General features: G+C 41.2%; 2 protein-coding genes across 4 annotated transcripts in view; one reads left to right on the forward strand and one right to left on the reverse strand.

The window, feature by feature from the left end:
- The window catches only part of APPL2 (adaptor protein, phosphotyrosine interacting with PH domain and leucine zipper 2), a 151,111-nt gene extending 142,500 nt beyond the window's left edge, over positions 1–8,611 (forward strand). For both annotated transcript variants that reach the window (XM_073620281.1, XM_073620282.1), the window contains exon 21: positions 3,824–8,611. In XM_073620281.1, the coding sequence (XP_073476382.1) occupies positions 3,824–3,958 (135 nt within the window). In that variant the 3' untranslated portion in view covers positions 3,959–8,611. The remainder of the gene's footprint in view (positions 1–3,823) is intronic.
- The window catches only part of WASHC4 (WASH complex subunit 4), a 115,438-nt gene continuing 103,057 nt past the window's right edge, over positions 7,362–19,742 (reverse strand). The window contains exons 28-33 of one of the 2 annotated variants that reach the window (XM_073620278.1): positions 18,365–18,451; positions 18,093–18,240; positions 17,062–17,158; positions 16,706–16,902; positions 15,700–15,799; positions 7,362–10,418 (exon numbers count right to left, since the gene is read on the reverse strand). In XM_073620278.1, the coding sequence (XP_073476379.1) occupies positions 10,354–10,418; positions 15,700–15,799; positions 16,706–16,902; positions 17,062–17,158; positions 18,093–18,240; positions 18,365–18,451 (694 nt within the window). In that variant the 3' untranslated portion in view covers positions 7,362–10,353. Of the gene's footprint in view, positions 10,419–15,686; positions 15,800–16,705; positions 16,903–17,061; positions 17,159–18,092; positions 18,241–18,364; positions 18,452–19,742 lie in introns of both variants that reach the window. The other variant, XM_073620279.1, reaches the window with a different exon arrangement.

Here is a 19,742-nt window from a genome sequence, read left to right on the forward strand (position 1 = left end):
ATAACGTAGCAGGCCCAGGAACCAGCTGTTGTCACTATTTCTGTATCTCAAACTGCAGTTAACTGGAATAGGACAATGACTAACCAACATGACCTTGCCTTTCAGGATTGTGCTGTTGCAGCAATTACAACAGCCTTTTACTCTTGTTTTCTGTGTAGATGGCCTGGAACACATCATGAGACAAATATCGATAATGCACATAATCCTATGGCTACAGGGTAGGACAGCAGAAGCTGTCTGTAAGATGGGCCTCACACGTATGCCCTTTCAAGGAAGATATGTATTTAGTGAGGCATGTGACCAGTTCATCAAACAAGTCACAAGTAGGAATGGTGGGACATCTGTTAGTTTGCATCTCTCTGGATCACAGATGTCCCATACCTGTAGGTGGTTTAAAAAAAGTACAAGCTAGAGTTTAAGATTCTATCCCCTCAAAGCTTTCTTCTTTCAAATCAACCTAAAATTTTCCAAGGACAGTCAGATTTTCAAAAGGCCCTGAACCACATCTTGTCCCCCAGGGAGTCATTGTACCAGTACCAAGACAGGTTCAAAAGATTCTACTCAAACCTGTTCATGATACCAAATCTCAACAGAGGTATCTGCTATACTGGACCTAAAATTCCTTCACATTCCAAAACTTTATATGGAGTCAGTAGTTGCCTCTCCAAGACGAGAGGGACACATAGCATCCTTGGACATCCAAGATGACCATTTTCCTGTACCCATGAATGACTACTTCCAGTATATTGCTTTGCCCTCCGGTTTGTCCTCTGCTGCCGGGTGATCACAAAGATCTTAGCATCCTTGCATACTCAGAACTCAGCCACAGCAATTTCAATCCAGGTGTTAAAGGACTGTGCAAGCTAATGTGCTGCTCCCATTCTTTTAGCACTTTATTAATTTGGGCCCAGCAAGACACCACAGTTGCTGGGGAGCAGCCTCTCACATTATAACATAACGATAAGGTTCAGTGCTCCTACACCCAAAAAAAGATTCTCAGACCTCAGGGCATTCAGATGACAGGCTATCTTGGTGACCCTCTCCTCCCCTGTGACTCTCAGCAGATATCGAAAGACAATTCAGCTGCTTCAAGCCTTCAGATAATGCTTTTTCCATGGATTTATCCATCTTTCTATATTCCCGAACAAGAAATTCCTTGTTCTGGTGGATCACCATTTCACTTCTAACAGAGGAAAAATGTTTCCTTCCCTACAATCGAAAAGTTCTTACAACAGATGCAAGGCTGTCAGGCTGGGGAGGAATCTTCCAATCCTTGACAGTTCAGGAAACATGGTCAAGACTATGTCTTCGAGCTCAGAGCTTGTCGGGCTGTCCCTCCAGCACTGGACCCCCTTCTAAAGGGACCTAGTTTAGGTGCAGTCAGACAATGCCACCACAGATGCATAAATCAACCATCAATGGGGGAAGGGGAGCCTGGCAGGAAGCAAATCAGATTCTTTTGTGGACAGAAACTCACTGTCCAGCAATTTCTGAAGTCTACATTCCAGGAGTGGACAAATGGCAGACGGATTATCCCATATGTCACTGTTTGGACCAGGGGGAGGGGGTCTCTTTATCTAGATGAGTTGGAGCTGTTATGTCAAAAATTGGGAACTTTGGATGTGGACCTTGTATCAAGAACCAAGGTTCCTCTAGCTCTGGACTTGGATGCTCTAGGTATCCCCTGGTCTCAGTTCAGGCTAATCTATGCCTTCTCCACCAAAGAGGAAGATGGGTGATTCTTCTGACACAGAACTGGTCCAGAAGAATCTGGTACACAAACATACCCGACTTTTTGCAGAAGACCCCTGGCCTCTCCCCTTCAGGCCACATCTGTTGTTTCAAGGCCCTCTATTCAACCCTTCTTCACAGTCTGTGGCTTTACCGGCATGGTTTTTGAAACCCAGGTCTTAAGGGATAACAGGGGTCTCTGAGTCTGTGATTCATACCTTTCTGAAATTAGAAAAGCTATTTCCAGGAAGATGTATTATCATACCTGGAATTCTTACTTCACCTGGTGTAAAGGCAGTCAGTTCATTCCTCTGTGCCTCGCATTCTGGCCTTCCTGCAAACATGACCAGAATATAGCTCTTGCAGAAACCACCTTTTGAACCCATTGGGGATATCCCCTTCAGGATTATTGCCAGCAAAATCGCCTTTCTGGTGGCCACCAACTCTGTCATATGTGACTCTGACAGAGTTGGTGGCCCTTTTCTGTAAAGAAACTGGTGGTCCTTTTCTGTAAAGAGACCTTCCTCATACTTCACAATGACAAGGTTGTATTATGCTCTAGGCAACCTTGGCCCTCCAGCTGTGGTGAAACTACAAATCCCATCATGCCTCTGCCTCTAGGAGTCATGCCTGTGATTGTTAGGGTCTTGCAATGTCTCATGGGACTTGTAGTTTCAAAACAGCTGGAGATACAACGTTGCCTACCCCTGCTCTAGAGCATGGGTGCCCAACCTGTGGCCCTCCAGCTGTTGCGAAACTACAAGTCCCATCAGTCCTGCTTGTAACTGTCAGCCTTGCAATGCCTCATGGGACTTGTAGTTCCGCAAAAGCTGGAGGGCCGCCATTTTGAGACCCCAGGTCTAGACTCTAGAGCAGGGATATGCAATTAGCGGACCTCCAGCTGTTGCTAAACTACAAGTCCCATCATGCCTCTACCTCTGGGTGTCATGCTTGTGGCTTTCAGAGTGCCTTGTGGGAATGGTAGTTCTGCAACAGCTGGAGGTCCGCTAATTGCATATCCCTGCTCTAGAGTCTAGACCTGGGGTCTCAAAATGGCGGCCCTCCAGCTTTTGCGGAACTAAAAGTCCCATGAGGCATTCCGCAGCAGCTGGAGGAGCACCAGTTTGATACCCCTGGTCTAGACTATCCTGTCCTCTGAAGGTGGCTTTAATGTTCCATCTCAATGAGGACATTGTCCTGCCATCCTTGTGACTAGTGTAGAGAAAAGCCACTGTTTCCATTAGACAAACAGATTCCCTGTTTGTTCTTTCCTCGGTACCTCACACCCTCAGACCCCTGCTTCAAAAATCCCTTTGCACAATGGATAAGGAATTTGAATACAACAGCTTATGCTCAACAACAAAAACATCCTCTTGTGCTATTATGCACCCACTGCAGAAGATCTGTTGGCGCATCCTGGACCTTTTTTTTAGGCACCAAGCCTCTGTCGTACAGCTCTGTATGGTCTTCTGTTCATACCTTTTCAAAATGTTTTACCAGGTGGATGTCAAATCCACTGCAGATGCAACTTTTGGCCATTCTTGCAACCACACTCTGAACTGGATCCCTGTTGTTGTTTGAGCTTGTTGGCACAGTTACATTTGTCTAGTGGGTGCCCATCCTTGTATTGATTACTTGGGGACATCCCATGGTGTATGAAGAAGCTGCCTGTATCCTGTAGTTTTATGATTAAGATCAGCGTAATTTTGACTTGCCTGTAAATTCCATATCAGTACATGACAATGAAACCCATGTATAAACGAAATGGTGTGACTGGATTGGAGATCATAAGATGCCAAGAGCATTTGGTTTTATGTGGTCAAGTATTGAAAGGTGTGGCTGACAGATTTGGAAACAGTCTGTCCATGCGGTATGCAAAACTCCATTCTACTTCAGACTATGGGATATGCATATGCTATAACAGTGTGACTATTGGACTACAGCTCACAATAGCTAAGGCTCTGTGCATTTTACAGTTTTGCATAACTGTACAAACTACATATACAGGAAGGAGCTTACTATAATTGTGTTATGGATGGAAATCCTGTTTTCAGTTTGTATAAGTTGTGATTTAACAGTATTTTCTTGGTAGGACCCAGAAGCATTGGCACAACTTATGTCGTCAGTTCCCCTTTCGAATGATGGCAAGTTTGTTCTTCTGAATGTCCAATCAGAAGACAGTGAGGAAATTCAACCATGTGAAGAAGGACTTGAATCTGAAGCTTAAACAGCATCTCTGAAATCCTTCTATACATTCTCAAGGCTGCTTTGATTGTTGGTAAAATGTCTAGATTCCACGGTGTTGAAACACTTTTTTTTTTCTGCTGAGGGTAATTTTCAATTATCAACATTAGAGATTGTATAACAGTTTTGACAAAGTCTGTATTGTAAATCTGGAGGGGTCAGCAGACCAATTGAATTAGACTAATAATGTAAGCCACACAAAATGATCCCAGCAAGACTAGCCTTATCAATAGTTAATTTATGATCAGTTAATACCATAATCATTTTATGCTCAGATACCATGTTTGTGGTTTAATCTGAGTATTGCTCCTCACAGGGTGAGTGGTGCTCAGCTGGTACTGCGCAGTCTTCCCATAGCCTCAAGGTATCAGCACTGTACACATTTTATTCAGAGGTAGACTAACTAGAAGGCTGCTATGCATGAAAAGATTCCAGGAGCTGATGGATTATTTTATCTGTTGTGTGTGAGTCTATGGCATGAAATGTAGATTTGCACACAATAGGTGTGATATGCCCGTAATTCATAATCTCCTGTTTTGATCTTTTCATGTGTATAGGAGGTAGCCATTGTGAGCTCCAAGTATTTGTTGATCTATATATACAATACGAAGTGCTGTCCACCATGAATATTTGTGTACTCGATGGCCCTGCTTCCTTACAGCCCAATAAACCTTAAGTGCAAATTTTGGATGTGCGTTCTTTTTTTAACCTCATCAGTAAGAAGGTTATGAATGTTTACATATAGAATATGAATAGGGTATAAATGACAGTGACCTTTCCAGGAGCATAAGGTAGAGATTTTTTTTTTCCCAATTGTTGTAGTCCTGTTTATCATTTTGAAGAGATGATGCAGCATTTTTTTTCTTAAACCACTCCTTTCTGAAAAAATACCCAAAAATTAACACTTGTGCCCATTTCTCTTTGCATGCCAGCTATATGATCCTATAATATCTGCCCTATTACTTTGAGCCTAGGTTCACACTGACAGCGGGAATGAAATCATGTAAGGTCAGTCCCGACTTCGGGGGAGGGGGGGGGGGGGGGTTGCGGGGGCGACGGGGCAATTTCAGAGACATCTGTGCAGGTTGTGGCACAGATGTCTATGTAAATCGCACCATGAAGTCGCCAAAAGTAGTACAGAAACTACTTTTGAGAATCGGTGCAGCATCGCACCGATTCAGACAGTGCCATTGTCAGAATTGCTGCATATTTGGCACATCAAATCACTCCAATGTGAACTTGGGCTCAATCATTTCATGAATTTTGGGTATTTTGTTTATGTAGCGGCACATCAGAGCTTTGAGTACTTTTGACAAGACAATAAATAATACTGTAAAGCTAAAATGGATCCACCTACATGGTATCAAATGTTTTCTTTACCTTAAATGTGCTGCAGACCTCCTCATTAATGGTAAACACTGATGCTAAAGCCAATGTGATTCCCTGAGGTCTGGTCATATGAAGCGTATACTGGGGGTTATTTACGAAAGGCAAATCCACTTTGCACTGCAAGTGCACTAAGATTGAGAGCAACTGCACATCCAAGGGGAAGCTCTGCTGATTTTATCATCCAATCATGTGCAAGCTAAAATGCTGTTTTTAATTTTCCTTGCATGTCCCCCTCGGATCTACAGCGACTGCACTTCCAAATGCGCTTGCAGTGCAAAGTGGATTTTCCTTTAGTAAATAACCCCCATTGTGTCTATTTCAGCACCATACAATTTTATATATTTTGTTTGAAATATTAATCAATGTATCCAATTCTCTCTTGAGTCATTGGTGAAGGCCACACATGATACCCAATACAGGTTTTCATGTGTATTCACTCTGAGCACTCGTAAATGACCCCACTCCAGTGTTTACATTTTTTTCTGCCTGCAAGTGGGCAGGCAACCTAATTCGAGTACCTGAGTGTACCATGAAACAATAACTCAATAGAGATGATTCATGTGTATGACTCTTAATAGCTTTACATAGGGGATCGTGCAAGGCCAGAGGTAAACAGGCAGAAAACAAATGACTCATCTTTGTATCTCTTTGCAGTTTCATTTCCTTAACAACATATACATCACAATATTGTAGCTTTGGAATGCTTGATTATTAAATAACGGTCTTCTCCTTTTAAAAAGCATCTCTCCTGACAACACACTAAAACCAAATAAAAAAAAAAAAAAAAGTGCATGTGGATAATATTTAGATGTAATCCTCAATAAAGTCATTATTCGTTCATTCTATGGGAAATGATATATATGATATTAAGAAATGTATTTGTGTTTATTTTGGTATTAGCAGCTCAAGCAGACCACTTTGCCTTGTGCAAACAGTAATTGTTGGTTTCTGGGGCTCTTTATGAGGGCCATCTTCATGTGACATGTTTTTGTTTGTTTTATATATGTTTATTATCAAATTATAGATCGTTTGACCTCATTTCCTTAAAATGCCAATTTATAAGTGCAACAAAAGTATTTGCAGCCAGTCTGAATTCATCTTGTCCTGATCTGACTTCAGCAGGATGAATTCTGAGTGGTTTCTATGGGATACTGCTCTTTAGAATTGACACTCTTTATTGAATACAGGGTTAAATCTGCTTTATCAATCAAAGGAAGTATTCTTGGTTCTAAAATATGCTGTGATTTGTATCTAATCATTCCTAATGTGGAGCTAGAAGGCAAAACATTATTTTCCATTTTAGATAGCATAAGGGAGGTTTAAAAAAGCCTGTCAGTTGTTTTTTTTTTTGCCATAGGTCCCCTTGGGGAGATTTCCCTTTGACCTGAGCCAAAACAGGAAGTGAGAAATGCCTCCAACGTGAGGGACTCCCTGGTTGTCACCAGAACTATTGTCCCCATTGGAAGATTCTCTACACTTTTTTTCTGGGGATGACCCAAAAAACTGGATTTTTTTTACTTTCACTGGAGATGTTGGAGCATAACTCAATATTTACAAGTTGATTTTTATGTAAATTCAGCCACCCTTATCTCTGGATCTGCTTGTTTTACACTTTGCAGTTTTCACTTAAAGGAGAAAGCTATTTTGGCTGTACTTCTCCTGTAGGTCACAGGAGTGCAGTTCATTCTGCACTCCTGTGACCTGTTTTCAGCCAACAGCGGGCTAAAGTCAGCTGTTGGCTGATGTCACTCCACTAGTACAGGCTTGGGAAAGAACCATATGGTAGGGATCCACCTGCCCCCAACCCCTCCACAGCCCAGCGCTCCAGTGAGCACTGGAGGGGGTAGAGCAGGAACCTGGAGACTGACAGTCACGTTTCTCTGCTCAGAGCAGAAGGGGGAGAACAAACCAATCAGTGGTGTTAGATTGCTCAGTTTATACCTGGCGGGGGAAAGAGGCAGCATCAGATTGATGCTGTATCCACCTAGGTGAGTATAAAGTCCATACTTCTCTATTAAGTCAACCACCTCCCTTAGAATTTTCTTTCATATGCTCAGTTTCAGTTGCCTAGAATTGTCAGGTTCATGTTAAACAGTAACTTGCCCAAAATTTATGCAAAGTGTTGGATATGGAGTGGGGAATGGTTAGAACGTCTTTGCTGCCCATATACCCAGCTGGAATGACTTCTGGTCACTAGACAAATTAAATATTGTCCAGAGAAACACACAGGAAGGCACGATCCCCTCGTGCATTACCATAGACAAATGGATACTCACATGCAAGTTAAATCATCAAGCAACACATCTGCTCCAGCTGGAACGCAATACAGTTTGTCCTGGGAACAAATGAGGAAGGGGGCATGACCCCCGAAACGCATCAGCTGTTCAACCATTTGTTCCCAGGCTGAACTGTACTACGTTCCAGCTGGAGCAGATTTGTGTTGCTTGATGTTTTAACTTTCGTGTGTGGATCAAATAAAATGTGGCTATGGTAATGCATAAGGTGGTCGCACCCTTCTCTGTGTTTTTGCAGTTGGGTCTAAGGATTGCCTAGCTGCAGGAGGGCTGCACACTTGATGGGCATTTTGGAAAGAATTGTGAAGAAAGAAGATCCCTGGGTTTAGCACTAAAGTGTTTTTGGACTGCTGTCTGTCTTCCAATTGGGTAGCTTGCCTCACATTGACTGTCTGTTCCAGTGACACCCTGTAAATGGCTGTCACAGATAAGGGTAAGACCAAGAGGAGACTGCAGCCAGCAATAAAAAAAATAATAATCTGACCATTCCCATTCTATCCAAACCTAAAAAAGAAAAAAACATGCCTGAGTTTCACATTAAATGTACACTAAATTTCTCATACCAGGAATAATAATTCTGCACTTGTTGGGAATACAGCTGGCCATTTCTGCACTATAATATGCATAGAAATTGATTTGTAAATAACAATGACCAATAACTGTAAGATGTATTCTATTTTTATACCTTACTGGAGTTTTTCATAAACCAGCTAATCATTTAAGTGTCTGTCATGTTCAATCAATTATTTCTACTGTCTCAAAAGTCTTAAATCCTGTATGTCTATTGTAAAATGGAATTTAGTAGTGTGGAAACAATGCAGAAGATGTCCGTTATATGTACATAGTTCTAATAATCCAGCAACCCTTTAGGGATTGGTGAACATTATATTGTTGGAATCTAAGCCCACTGTCCTTTTTGCACTAATAAAATAAAATTTTGATGGTCTTGCTTATTTTATTTCCGAGTGTCATATTATGAATCATACATCTCTACCTCATAAAGAAATGTGTGTATGAAAGCTAAACTCCACATGATCATGGTGTGCTATTAATGCACAAAAAAGTAGTGAAAGACCCATTTGTTACCTTACAAAATTCATATTACATTATAGGATCCTGCAGTTACAGGGGAAAGATCAGTATGGCACCTTTCTCCCATTTAAGGCATGTGTTCCCTATACATGTTGGCACATAAGAGCCTGGATTCTTGGAGGATGTACTCTTAAGTGTTTACTTGGCTGAAGTGTGAGTGACAAAGTATGCCTTTGTCATTGCTCAGGCCCCTGTGCCCTAGAAGGAGCTTTTTTGTATCAACAAATTAACCTGCAGGGAGCTAAAATTCAATTACATATCACTGTAGCCTCCACATCACTGGTAACATTTTGACCTCCAAGGCAACTAGAAGTTACAGGATCAGTAGAGCGAGACAGGGGGGTGCAGGCAATCTTCCTATTTTTAGAATGAGGACCTCCTCCTGCACAAAACTACCAGGGGGCAGTGAGGTCACCAGTGGTCCAATGCACAAATAGCCTGTTGGGAATACCAGTTCCATTACAGGAAAAGCTTTGCTGCAGGCAACTTCAAGCCCTAATTTTGGGGCTGACTTTGAGTATCTACAATGCACAGCAGGAAGGGAGACTACAGTACGCAAAGTCAAACCAATACGAATTATATTCCATCAGCTTACCTTACGTTGGACATATAGTTCTCAAGGAATGGCGTATGGCTGTACCTTTTTGGAACTATAGCATAGTAGTACAGACTGCTTTCTGAAAATGCTACTTGCCAGGCTGGTATACAAAACCCATGACTTCAATACTTATTGATTTACTGGCCCAGAACAAGCATGCAAATGAAAAGTCAGATGTATGTATCTGCATTCTTGTTTCGGATCAGCATTGGGAGCAAAGGAAGACAGCCCTGGGTAAGGTTGGAGTTGCTCTAGTTGGAACTCTTATATTAATCAGAGCTCCAACACTACGAAAGAGATTAGGGTTGATTTACTAAAGGCAAATATACTGTGCACTTGCTCCAGGGCATAGTAAATGAGTTAAAGCTTCACTATGCAAAGAGTACTCAAATCACATGCAAGGAAAATAAAAAGCAGCATTTTTGCTTGGATGATGGAAATGAACAGAGCTTCCCCTCAGATCTTGAGCAAATACACTTGCAGTGCACAGTACATTTGCCTTTAGTAAATCAACCTCATTAAGAATAAGAGCACACTTTAGCAGGTTGAAATAATGTATATATTTTATACATTTTTACATATGAAGATACGACATTTACAATACTTAATTGATGTACAAAAAGTGCACATGTACACATATACAAACTGATAACCTTCTCTCAGATATATACGTCTGTAACTTCATTTATGTGAATTTGACTAAGAAGATTCACTTCTGTGGTTGTTCCAGTCTTAGGATCCCTGTATTCTGAGATGTTTACATTATAATCTGTAAGAACGCACCATTACTTTTCCCAAAATATCTGGAGTCTATTTTCAAGCTCTGCCTAATGGCTTTCACAGTTGACACTGGATAACTGTGCACACACTTTATATGTTCCTGGGAATCACAGTGATCAGAGCTGTGTGTGAAGTGCAATGTCTGCTTCCAGTCTCTTGCATTTAACGCATCCAAGCAAAGAGATGAGATATTCTTGGGGATCCGAGGTGAGCTGTGAAGCACCTTCACTTCATAACGGAGTCTGAGGCGGAGGAGTTATTTGGAATTGTGTCGTTTGCTTTAGAAGACTCTACAAAACAAACAAATGCTTGTCAGGCTGTGTTATTCATGCAGTCCTTAAATCCACTGTTCACCATCTTAAACACTCCACCTGAGGCCTATATGCTGTACATTCTTCCTATTCTCATTAATATTTAATTCCCTGCGCTCTAGTTTTTGTGTTGGCTGCTCATTTCTGACTCAACCTTCTGGTTGCCATGGGTGCCTTAAACTCGAGTCATTATGTAAATAGAGCAAATTGGTACACCTTCCAGCAGCCACAGCAGTGTTAAGGAATGGAGGCATAGCTTTAAAAACACCTTTTTTCATATGTTTCATATGCCTGCCTCCCCAACTGCGGTTCCTTCTGCTAGGTCACTAGTACATCCCTACGGCTCTGAAGAGATACTGGTGGCATTGCGGCTGACAGGAGGTGAAACTACAGTATGCATCAACACTCCCAGGAAATGTTGGATGAGGATTCCAGTGGCTGGAGTAACACTGTAAGGCAGCAAAGATTTCACAATACCTTAATCTATAGGCTCATGGCACCTGTCTCTCTGGTCTCCTTTTGTTCCCATCGCAGAATGTGATTGGGCCTTTGTGCCTTCACATACAATGCATGACCAGTAGTGACTGAAAGTCTTCCATTGTACGTGATAACATTGGGGAGAGGGGAAGCTTTGGGGGACAAGTCATAACAACTAATTAAAGGGATAAAAGAAAAAAAAAAATGCGCAAACCAAAGTAAAAAAAAATGACAATACTAAAGGAGTGGCAGCCAACATTAAAAAGTGTCCCCACATCAAACAGAACATATAAAAAGTAAATGTGGTGCTAACAAAAAACTAATAAATGAACAATAGTGAAAAACTGATCAATACATAACACACATATGAAGACAGCCTAAATAAGTAATTGAATCAAGTCCATAACTGTAATCCATTCAGTGAAAAAATAGTCCAAAGAATGTTGATACAAGTACAAAAAAGTGCAGGTGCAAAGAAAATATAACTTAAACAGAGTGCAAAAAAGTATTGAAATATTGATAGGAGAAGCGAGGCAATCAGGTGCTTGTACACTTGCTTCCACCATCCACAATGCACCAGGAGTGTGCCCCCTCCTCGTACTTTAGGCAAAGACCCCAGCGAGTCTAGTAGCACTTCTGGTAAATACAGTACCTCACAAAACTGAGTACACCCTTCACATTTTTGTAAATATTTTATTCTATTTTTTCATGTGACAACACTGAAATGACACTTTGCTACAATGTAAAGTAGTGAGTGTACAGCTGGTATAACAGTGTAAATTTGCTGTCCCCTCAAAATAACTCAAACACAGCCATTAATGTCTAAACCACTGGCAACAAAAGTGAATACACCCCAATTGAAAATGTTCAAATTGGGCCCAATTAGCCATTTTTCCTCCCCCGTGTTATGTGACTCATTAGTGTTACAAGGTCTCAGGTGTGAATGGAGAGCAGGTGTGTTAAATTTGGTGTTATCGCTCTCACTCCCTCATACTGGTCAGTGGAAGTTCAACATGGCCCCTCATGGCAAAGAACTCTCTGAGGATGTGAAAAAAAAAGAATTGTTGCTCTACATAAAGGCTATAAGAAGATTGCCAAGACCCTGAAACTGAGCTGCAACACAGTGGCCAAGACCATACAGCGGTTTAACAGGACAGGTTCCACTCAGAACAGGCCTCACCATGGTCAACCAAAGATGTTGAGTGCACGTGTTCAGCGTCATATCCAGAGGTTGTCTTTGGGAAATAGACGTATGAGTGCTGCCAGCATTGCTGTAGAGGTTGAAGGGGTGGGGGGTCAGCCTGTCAGTGCTCAGACCATACATCGAACACTGCATCAAATTGGTCTGCATGGCTGTCATCCCATAAGGAAGCCTCTTCTAATGATGATGCACAAGAAAGCCCGCAAACAGTTTGCTGAAGACAAGCAGACTAAGGACATGGATTACTGGAACCATGTCTTGTGGTCTGATGAGACCAAGATAAACTTTTTTGGTTAAGATGGTGTCAAACATGTGTGGCAGCAACCAGGTGAGGAGTACAAAGACAAATGTGTCTTGCCTACAGTCAAGCATGGTGGTAGGAGTGTCATGGTCTGGGGCTGCATGAGTGCTGCCGCCACTGGGGAGCTACAGTTCACTGAGGGAACCATGAATGCCAACATGTACTGTAACATACTGAAGCAGAGCAAAATCCCCCTCACTTCGGAGACTGGGCCGCAGGGCAGTATTCCAACATAACAAACCCAAACACACCTCCAAGATGGCCACTGCCTTGCTAAATAAGTTGAGGGTAAAGGTGATGGACTGGCCAAGCATGTCTACAGACCTAAACCCTATTGAGCATCTGTGGGGCTTCCTCAAATGGAAGGTGGAGGAGCGCAAGGTCTCTAATATCGACCAGCTCCATGATGTCATCATAGAGGAGTGGAAGAGGACTTCAGTGGCAACCTGTGAAGCTCTGGTGAATTCCATGCCCAAGAGGGTTAAGGCAGTGCTGGAAAATAATGGTGGCCACACAAAATATTGACACTTTGGGCCCAATTTTGACATTTTCACTTAGGGGTGTACTCACTTTTGTTGCCAGCGGTTTAGACATTAATGGCTGTGTGTTAAGCTATTTTGAGGGGACAGCAAATTTACACTGTTATGCAAGCTGTACACTTACTACTTTACATTGTAACAAAGTGTAATTTCTTCAGTGTTGTCACATGAAAAGATATAATAAAATATTTACAAAAATGTGAGGGGTGTACTCACTTTTGTGAGATACTGTATATTCAGTTACACTGCGGCAGGTTGGCTCCCCTGCTCGAGCCGTCGTAGCTATACGTCGGCTCGCGGTGGGATAGCAGGCGCACACGCCCCTGCTGCACAGTGGGGGTGCCGATGCTCCTGGCCGATGGTCGAGATGACCGTTGGCCATAAGTGATCGTGAGCAGGAGACACAGAACAGGGACGAGTGTGTGTAAACACACACTTCCCTGTTCTGTTCTGACAGGAATGACAGATCGTGTGTTCCTATTAGCTAGGAACCACGATCCGTCACTTCCTCTCCCCCTTCAGTTAGAATCACCTCCCAGGGAACACAGTTAATCCCTAGATCGCCCCCTAGTGTTAACCCCTTCACTGCCAGTGACATTTTTACAGTAATCAATGCATTTTTATAGCACGCTGTATTAATGCCAAGTAAAAAAAAAATAATAATACTAATGAAAATGCTATAAATCTATCCCCTATTTTGTAGACGCTATAACTTTTGCGCAAATCAATCAATGTACGCTTATTGCGATTTTTTTTACCAAAAATATGTAGAAGAATACATTTCGGCCTAAACTGAGAAAAAAAAAAATTTTTTTTACAAAAAAATTGGGATATTTATTATAGCAAAAAGTACAACATTTTGTGTTTTTTTTCAAAATTGTCGCTCTTTTTTTGTTTATAGAGCAAAAAATAAAAACCGCAGAGGCGAACTAATATCAAAAGAAAGCTCTATTTGTGGGAAAAAAAGGACGTCAATTTTGTTTGGGTGCAACGTCGCACCTTCAATTGTCAGTTAAAGCAACGCAGTGCCGAATCGCAAAAAGTGCTCTGGTCAGGAAGGAGGTAAATTCTTCCGAGGCTGAAGTGGCTAATGGCAATCTCCTCCCCTCGGAGCACCAAACCAGGTATATGGTGTAAAGGCAGCACTTGGGGATATTAGGTATATGGTACTCTCCCACTGTGCTAAGTACGTCCTCCTCACTCTCCTCCATTCAAGGGTCATATACAATAAAGGAGATCTCCATAGTGCAGCAATTTTGTATAAAATAATTTATTAAAAGTAGCAACTTACATGTGAAATCAGAACATTCAGTATCAATACAATTCAAGAAATTCCGGTCTCGACCGAAAGTGATGTGACCTGGCTTCACCCGACGCGTTGTGTCACTGATCACGTGACTTTCCCAATTGCTGCCTGTACACCATATACCTAGTTTGGTGCTCCAAGGTGAGGAGTGGAGATTGCCATTAAGGTTATATTTACCAGAAGCGCTGCTAGACCCTCTGGGGTCTTTGCCTAAGGTGAGAGGCTGGGACACACTCCTGGTGGATTGTGGAAGTAAGTGTGACCTTATATAAGAATTTATGTTTTTTCCTGCACCTGATTGCCTCACTTCTACTATCAATATTGCAATTTTTTTCTCCTTGTATCAACATTTTTTGGACTTTTTTTTTTTCACTGAATGGATTACAGTTATGGACTTCAATTATTTATAATTTATTGATACTTATTTGTTCTGAGTTAGCGCCACATTTACTTTTTATATATTCAGTCATAACTACTGAAACCCAGGGAGGTGGAAAAACCTGAAACCATGGATTAAGGTAAGTACTCCTCCCTATTAGAGCCACCCTGAATGAAATGAGCATTAGCCTTATACTGCACATGTTTGGGGGGAGGGGCAAGCAGCTTTTAATTTTTGGACCAACACAGAGTTGGATTTGAAGTGAAAAAAACCTAAAGTTTTAAATGTATGTATTTTGTGCAGCCTCCCCATAAGTGTGGATATTTAAAGTGTTACTAAACCCATAACAGTAAAATCATTCTGTACATGTAGTAAAGCATGCACCGTGGAACCTATTGGGTTAATCCTCCCCATTGTGTAAAAAGGCTGTTTGATCTAGTCTTCTCCCACAGTTCCCAATCCATCTTCTGATAGAACAGAGCCTTGGGGGCACTCTGCACATGCTCAGTTTGGTGTATATTGCTAGAGAGTATTTTTTTTCTTGGGAGGGTGCATGTGATCAGCACAGGGCCAATCAATCAGCACTGTCCAGACAGAGAGTCTGGGTTCCTGCAGCCTCATAGGACAGTCAGAGGAGAATGAAAACTACTCCTAGCTTTAACCAGACACTCATAGAAGTCATAAAAATGCTATATACCGCTAATGAGAAAAGGTATTTGCAGTTTATATTTACTAAAATAATTGCAATTTACTGTGGGAGACCAGATATAGTGAATGTAGGGTCCTGGGTTTAGTAACACTTTACTGCGTCCAATATAAATAGTTTGATTTCCATCCTATATTCAATTATGAAAATCCTAAACATTCCTTTCCAAGAATTGCAAAATAAAATGCAACCATTAACTTCCCAATCAAGCACACAAAACCTCTTACATACCATAAGGACAGCATTCACTCAGAAACACTACATTGTGAGTTGGTTCTGTACTCTGAAAGGTCTGCCTGGAGACTGGCGAAACATGAGAAAAAAAACTTCAGTAGCACCTTTTTAACTCACCTTCCTTCTCTTTCTTCTCCAAGTTTTCTTCAGCGGCCGTTTTATCAGCTCTAAAGAAAATTCTTGCACTACTCAGCGAAAAGTAAAGTAGTTCAAACTCCTATACAAATTAAACAGAGGATTAGATCTACATTAAAAAAAGACTATGTTGAAATCCACAGTGTGTAAAAGCAAACTTAAATGGAAAAAAACATTTGCACACTGCTTCTTAAACCCCATACACACGATCAGAACATTGTTCAAAAAATACCGCTTTCTAAGTGATTATATGATATTCTGATCGTTAGTACACCGCTTACGTCTGAAATTTCCAGAAGGAATAAACATGAAAATTTTTCTCGTACGATACCAGATCATACAATTTTTGTTTATTCAATATAGTTTTAGTCCGAAAATACAACACAAATACATTACATCACTTCCAAATTTTTATTCTCTCATACGAGAATTTTCATACTTTAGTAACCTATTCGTTTCCGATATGGAGACTACCCATGCAAAAAAAAAAAAAACACGTCCGATAATCTCATCGTGTGTATGGCTTTAGTGTGGCTACACCTTCAGACCCCTAAAAGGAAGGACATTACCAGAAAATAGCAACCAAACTCCACGGTATGCTCTGGCCTATTCCCTAATGTAAAAATACCAAGGCTACCTATTACAGTGACTTGCCAGTAGTGAGGCACATGAGCTGGCAAACAATAGGAGATCTGCTGCGAAGGGAGGCTGGTCGGTATTTGTAATCATCATTTGTATGTTATGACGTCTTAAGCCCCTTTCATACATGCAGACCGTTTGTCTGCTTTTCATGCATCCGTTGATGGATGAAATATATGTCAGGTTCCAGAAAGCCCTACAGGGGATCTGAAGTAGCGTGCAGGCACCAGGAGGACAACCAGTGTTGGATTAATGCCCCCCTCCCAAATCAACACACTTTAAACAATTACTGGTTGGACCCTTGTGTTTTAATTATGTTATTTGAATAGAGCTTCAAAAGACAGTGTACCTGGAGATAAATGTCCAGCCTCTTCTGTGTTAAGTTCATTGTCTGGAGCAGTTTTTCATCTTGATTATTAGACTGTACATTCTGTTGTTTGGAAACGGCTCTTTTCTCCTTCATGTACTTTTCTCTCACAGACTGGAACCAGTGTAATGAGTCAAATTCCTGGTACTGATCCAGTAGTTTCAAGATGTATGCAACACCTGCATGCAACATACATGCAAATATGGATATTAGCTCACCAAAGACAAAAGCCCAGAAGCTGCAAAGCAACACACATCAAAAACCTGTCCTTGCCAAATATATGTTTAGGTATAGTCTGACTTTAGCACATTCACCATGGAAAAAGAAGTACAGCTTACCCATTGCAAATCCATCATCAGTAAAGGCAGCACCAACTTTGTTCTTCTTATTGAGTTTCTCTTTGCAATTTATAGAATGCTCAACAAAGTTGAGTGTCTGAAAGAAGTAAAAAAAAAAAATAATAATAATTAATTAGTAGGCATATATATTGCCTTGTCAGAAAAACAACAGAAATGCAAATAATTTGGTTTTGCCACCGGTCTCAGAGCACTTCTGCTGTTTGGCACAGGGCAACTTTTTGCACCAACTGCAATGCAAAGTGATCAATTAGTTTTAAAGGTATAATGAAAGGAACTATGGGTTTGAAGAGCTTAACTGAGTAGTTGGGGCTCAGGAGTGTTTATGGGAAATGTTAGGATTTTCAGGTTCAGGTTTTAAGGGTTATGGCTGGGGAGGGGGGAGAGGGGGGTTAGACACCAAGTTTCAGAATTAGATCACGTGTTATTAGGTGTTATGTGAAGTTTTATGGTTTGGAAAAAGGTGGAAAATGTGAGCGTTACCCTAAAGAATACATTTATTTATAAATCAGGAGAACACGCTATAAACTACCAGTTGCCAGGCTCTCCACACTGAATACCAACGTGCCATAATAAAAGGATGGAAAGTGACATACTGCAGATTTACAATCACATTAACAGAGAAGAACTGGGAAATATTGATATATAAAGACACTTGTTTCCTAGGAATACATATTAAACTCAGCACCCTTCCTTTTAGCCTCTTACTAGTTGCACTGATGAATATAACTGGGACATTGGTCGTAAGAAGGCAGATATAAAATTTAAGAACAAGGAAATCCATGGGACAATAAAGGCGATAAAAGTTTTTTACTTTCTATGACTATAATACTGAAGTTACCTTTAATAAAATCATTTGCAAAGTGAAGTAGCTACCATCATTTACTGTTTACTTCTTTATAATCTTTCAATGAGTCAGCAAGCTAGAAATTGTGCTTACAGTACTCTGTCTAACAATATAACATACAATCAGCAATAAGCACAGCAATAAAACATGTTTAATTAATACACACCAGAGGTGGAACAATGCTGTAGAAGTTTCGGAGATGAATGTTCTTTGCACTGCGAAATTCAGGAGCAAACACGTCCACAAGCATTTTGAAATATTCTGTACCTTCTGCTGAATTCCGGGTGAGATCACTCAGAACAGAGTCCAGTTGTCTATAAAAAGAAGATTCAATAAACATTCTATGATTGCATTACACTCAGATGAAACACTGAAATCTTTAACATTTGACATTCAGTCAAATGTGCTGCTATAATTGATGACGTTGGTGAATCTCACCTTGCAGCCTTCTGCGTTTCCTCTGACAGACCCTCCTCTTTCACAAGCTCTTCAAAATTGACTATGTCTTCTAAGTCTGGAACGAATCTGAAAATTCAAAGGTTGATGTGTGAGCTCTGTAAAAGTCCCAGTATGTTTTGGCAGTGCATGTTTGATTACAGTACATTACAATACAGACATACTAACTGGTCAGTTACAACAACAGCACAATTAGTACTGGAACATTACCATACTATAACTATAATAATATATCTCTTATTGTCATCATATACTCTATGAAGGACTTATGGCACTTCCTGTAAGCTATACCACTAAAGACCGTACATTCTCATAAAAAGGACATTCTGTTTGTACAGCCCTGTCACAATGTCCAATTAGGCTCCACCAAGTATTATGAAGCATACCATCTATGTCAGTAAAAACCTTCATATCATTTGCTGAAAAGTGGGAGAAGCATTATAAGGTGGAAATGCCAACAGCACAGTATGATTTTACCTTTCGAATTTCCCAAGACCTCTCTGTCCAGCAATGTTTGAGAGATGAGAGGTCTGATCAGCTAAAGCAAAGAGATACACTGTACTTGGCCCATATACACAGGCAAAAGCCACATAAAACTATGAGAGCAGTACACCACATGATGAACTTCACTGCATCATGAACTGCACATTGCATTCACTGGTGTGATGGGCCACCTTGACAAAGAACATGCATTGTGGAAATGTGCATGCAACTTTTTTGGTGTACTAGACGGCCAATTCAAATGAATGGGATGCCTTAACCGCTTGCCGACCGCCGCATGTAGATATACGTCGACAGAATGGCATGACTGCGCAAATGGGCGTACCTGTACGTCCCTTTGAATTTGCCGCCGTGCCATGGTGAGCGCGCCCGCCACGAGCTCCATGAGTAGGATCGTGGGTCCCGCGGACTCGATGTCCGCGGGGATACCCACGATCGTCTCACGGGGAGGAAGAACAGGGAAATGCTATTGTAAACAAGCATTTCCCCATACTGCCTAGTGACACTGATCACCGCTCCCTGTAATCGGGAGCGGTGAACAGTGTCGTGTCACACATAACCCCCCCCCCCCCCCCCCCAGTTAGGATCACTCCCTAGGACACACTTAATCCCTAAAGCCACCTAGTGGTTAACCCCTTCACTGCCAGTCACATTTACACAGTAATCAATGCATTTTTAATCGCACTGATCGCTGTATAAATGTGAATGGTCCAAAAATATCGGCAAAAGTGTCCGATGTGTCCGCCATAATGTCGCAGTCACGATAAAAATCGCTGATCGACACTATTACTTGTAAAAAAAAAAAATGATTAATATAAATGCCATAAAACTATCCCCTATTTTGTAGATGCTATAACTT

The sequence above is a fragment of the Aquarana catesbeiana genome, linkage group LG03 (genome assembly GCF_042186555.1).
Source record: "Aquarana catesbeiana isolate 2022-GZ linkage group LG03, ASM4218655v1, whole genome shotgun sequence".
Lineage (NCBI taxonomy): Eukaryota > Metazoa > Chordata > Amphibia > Anura > Ranidae > Aquarana > Aquarana catesbeiana.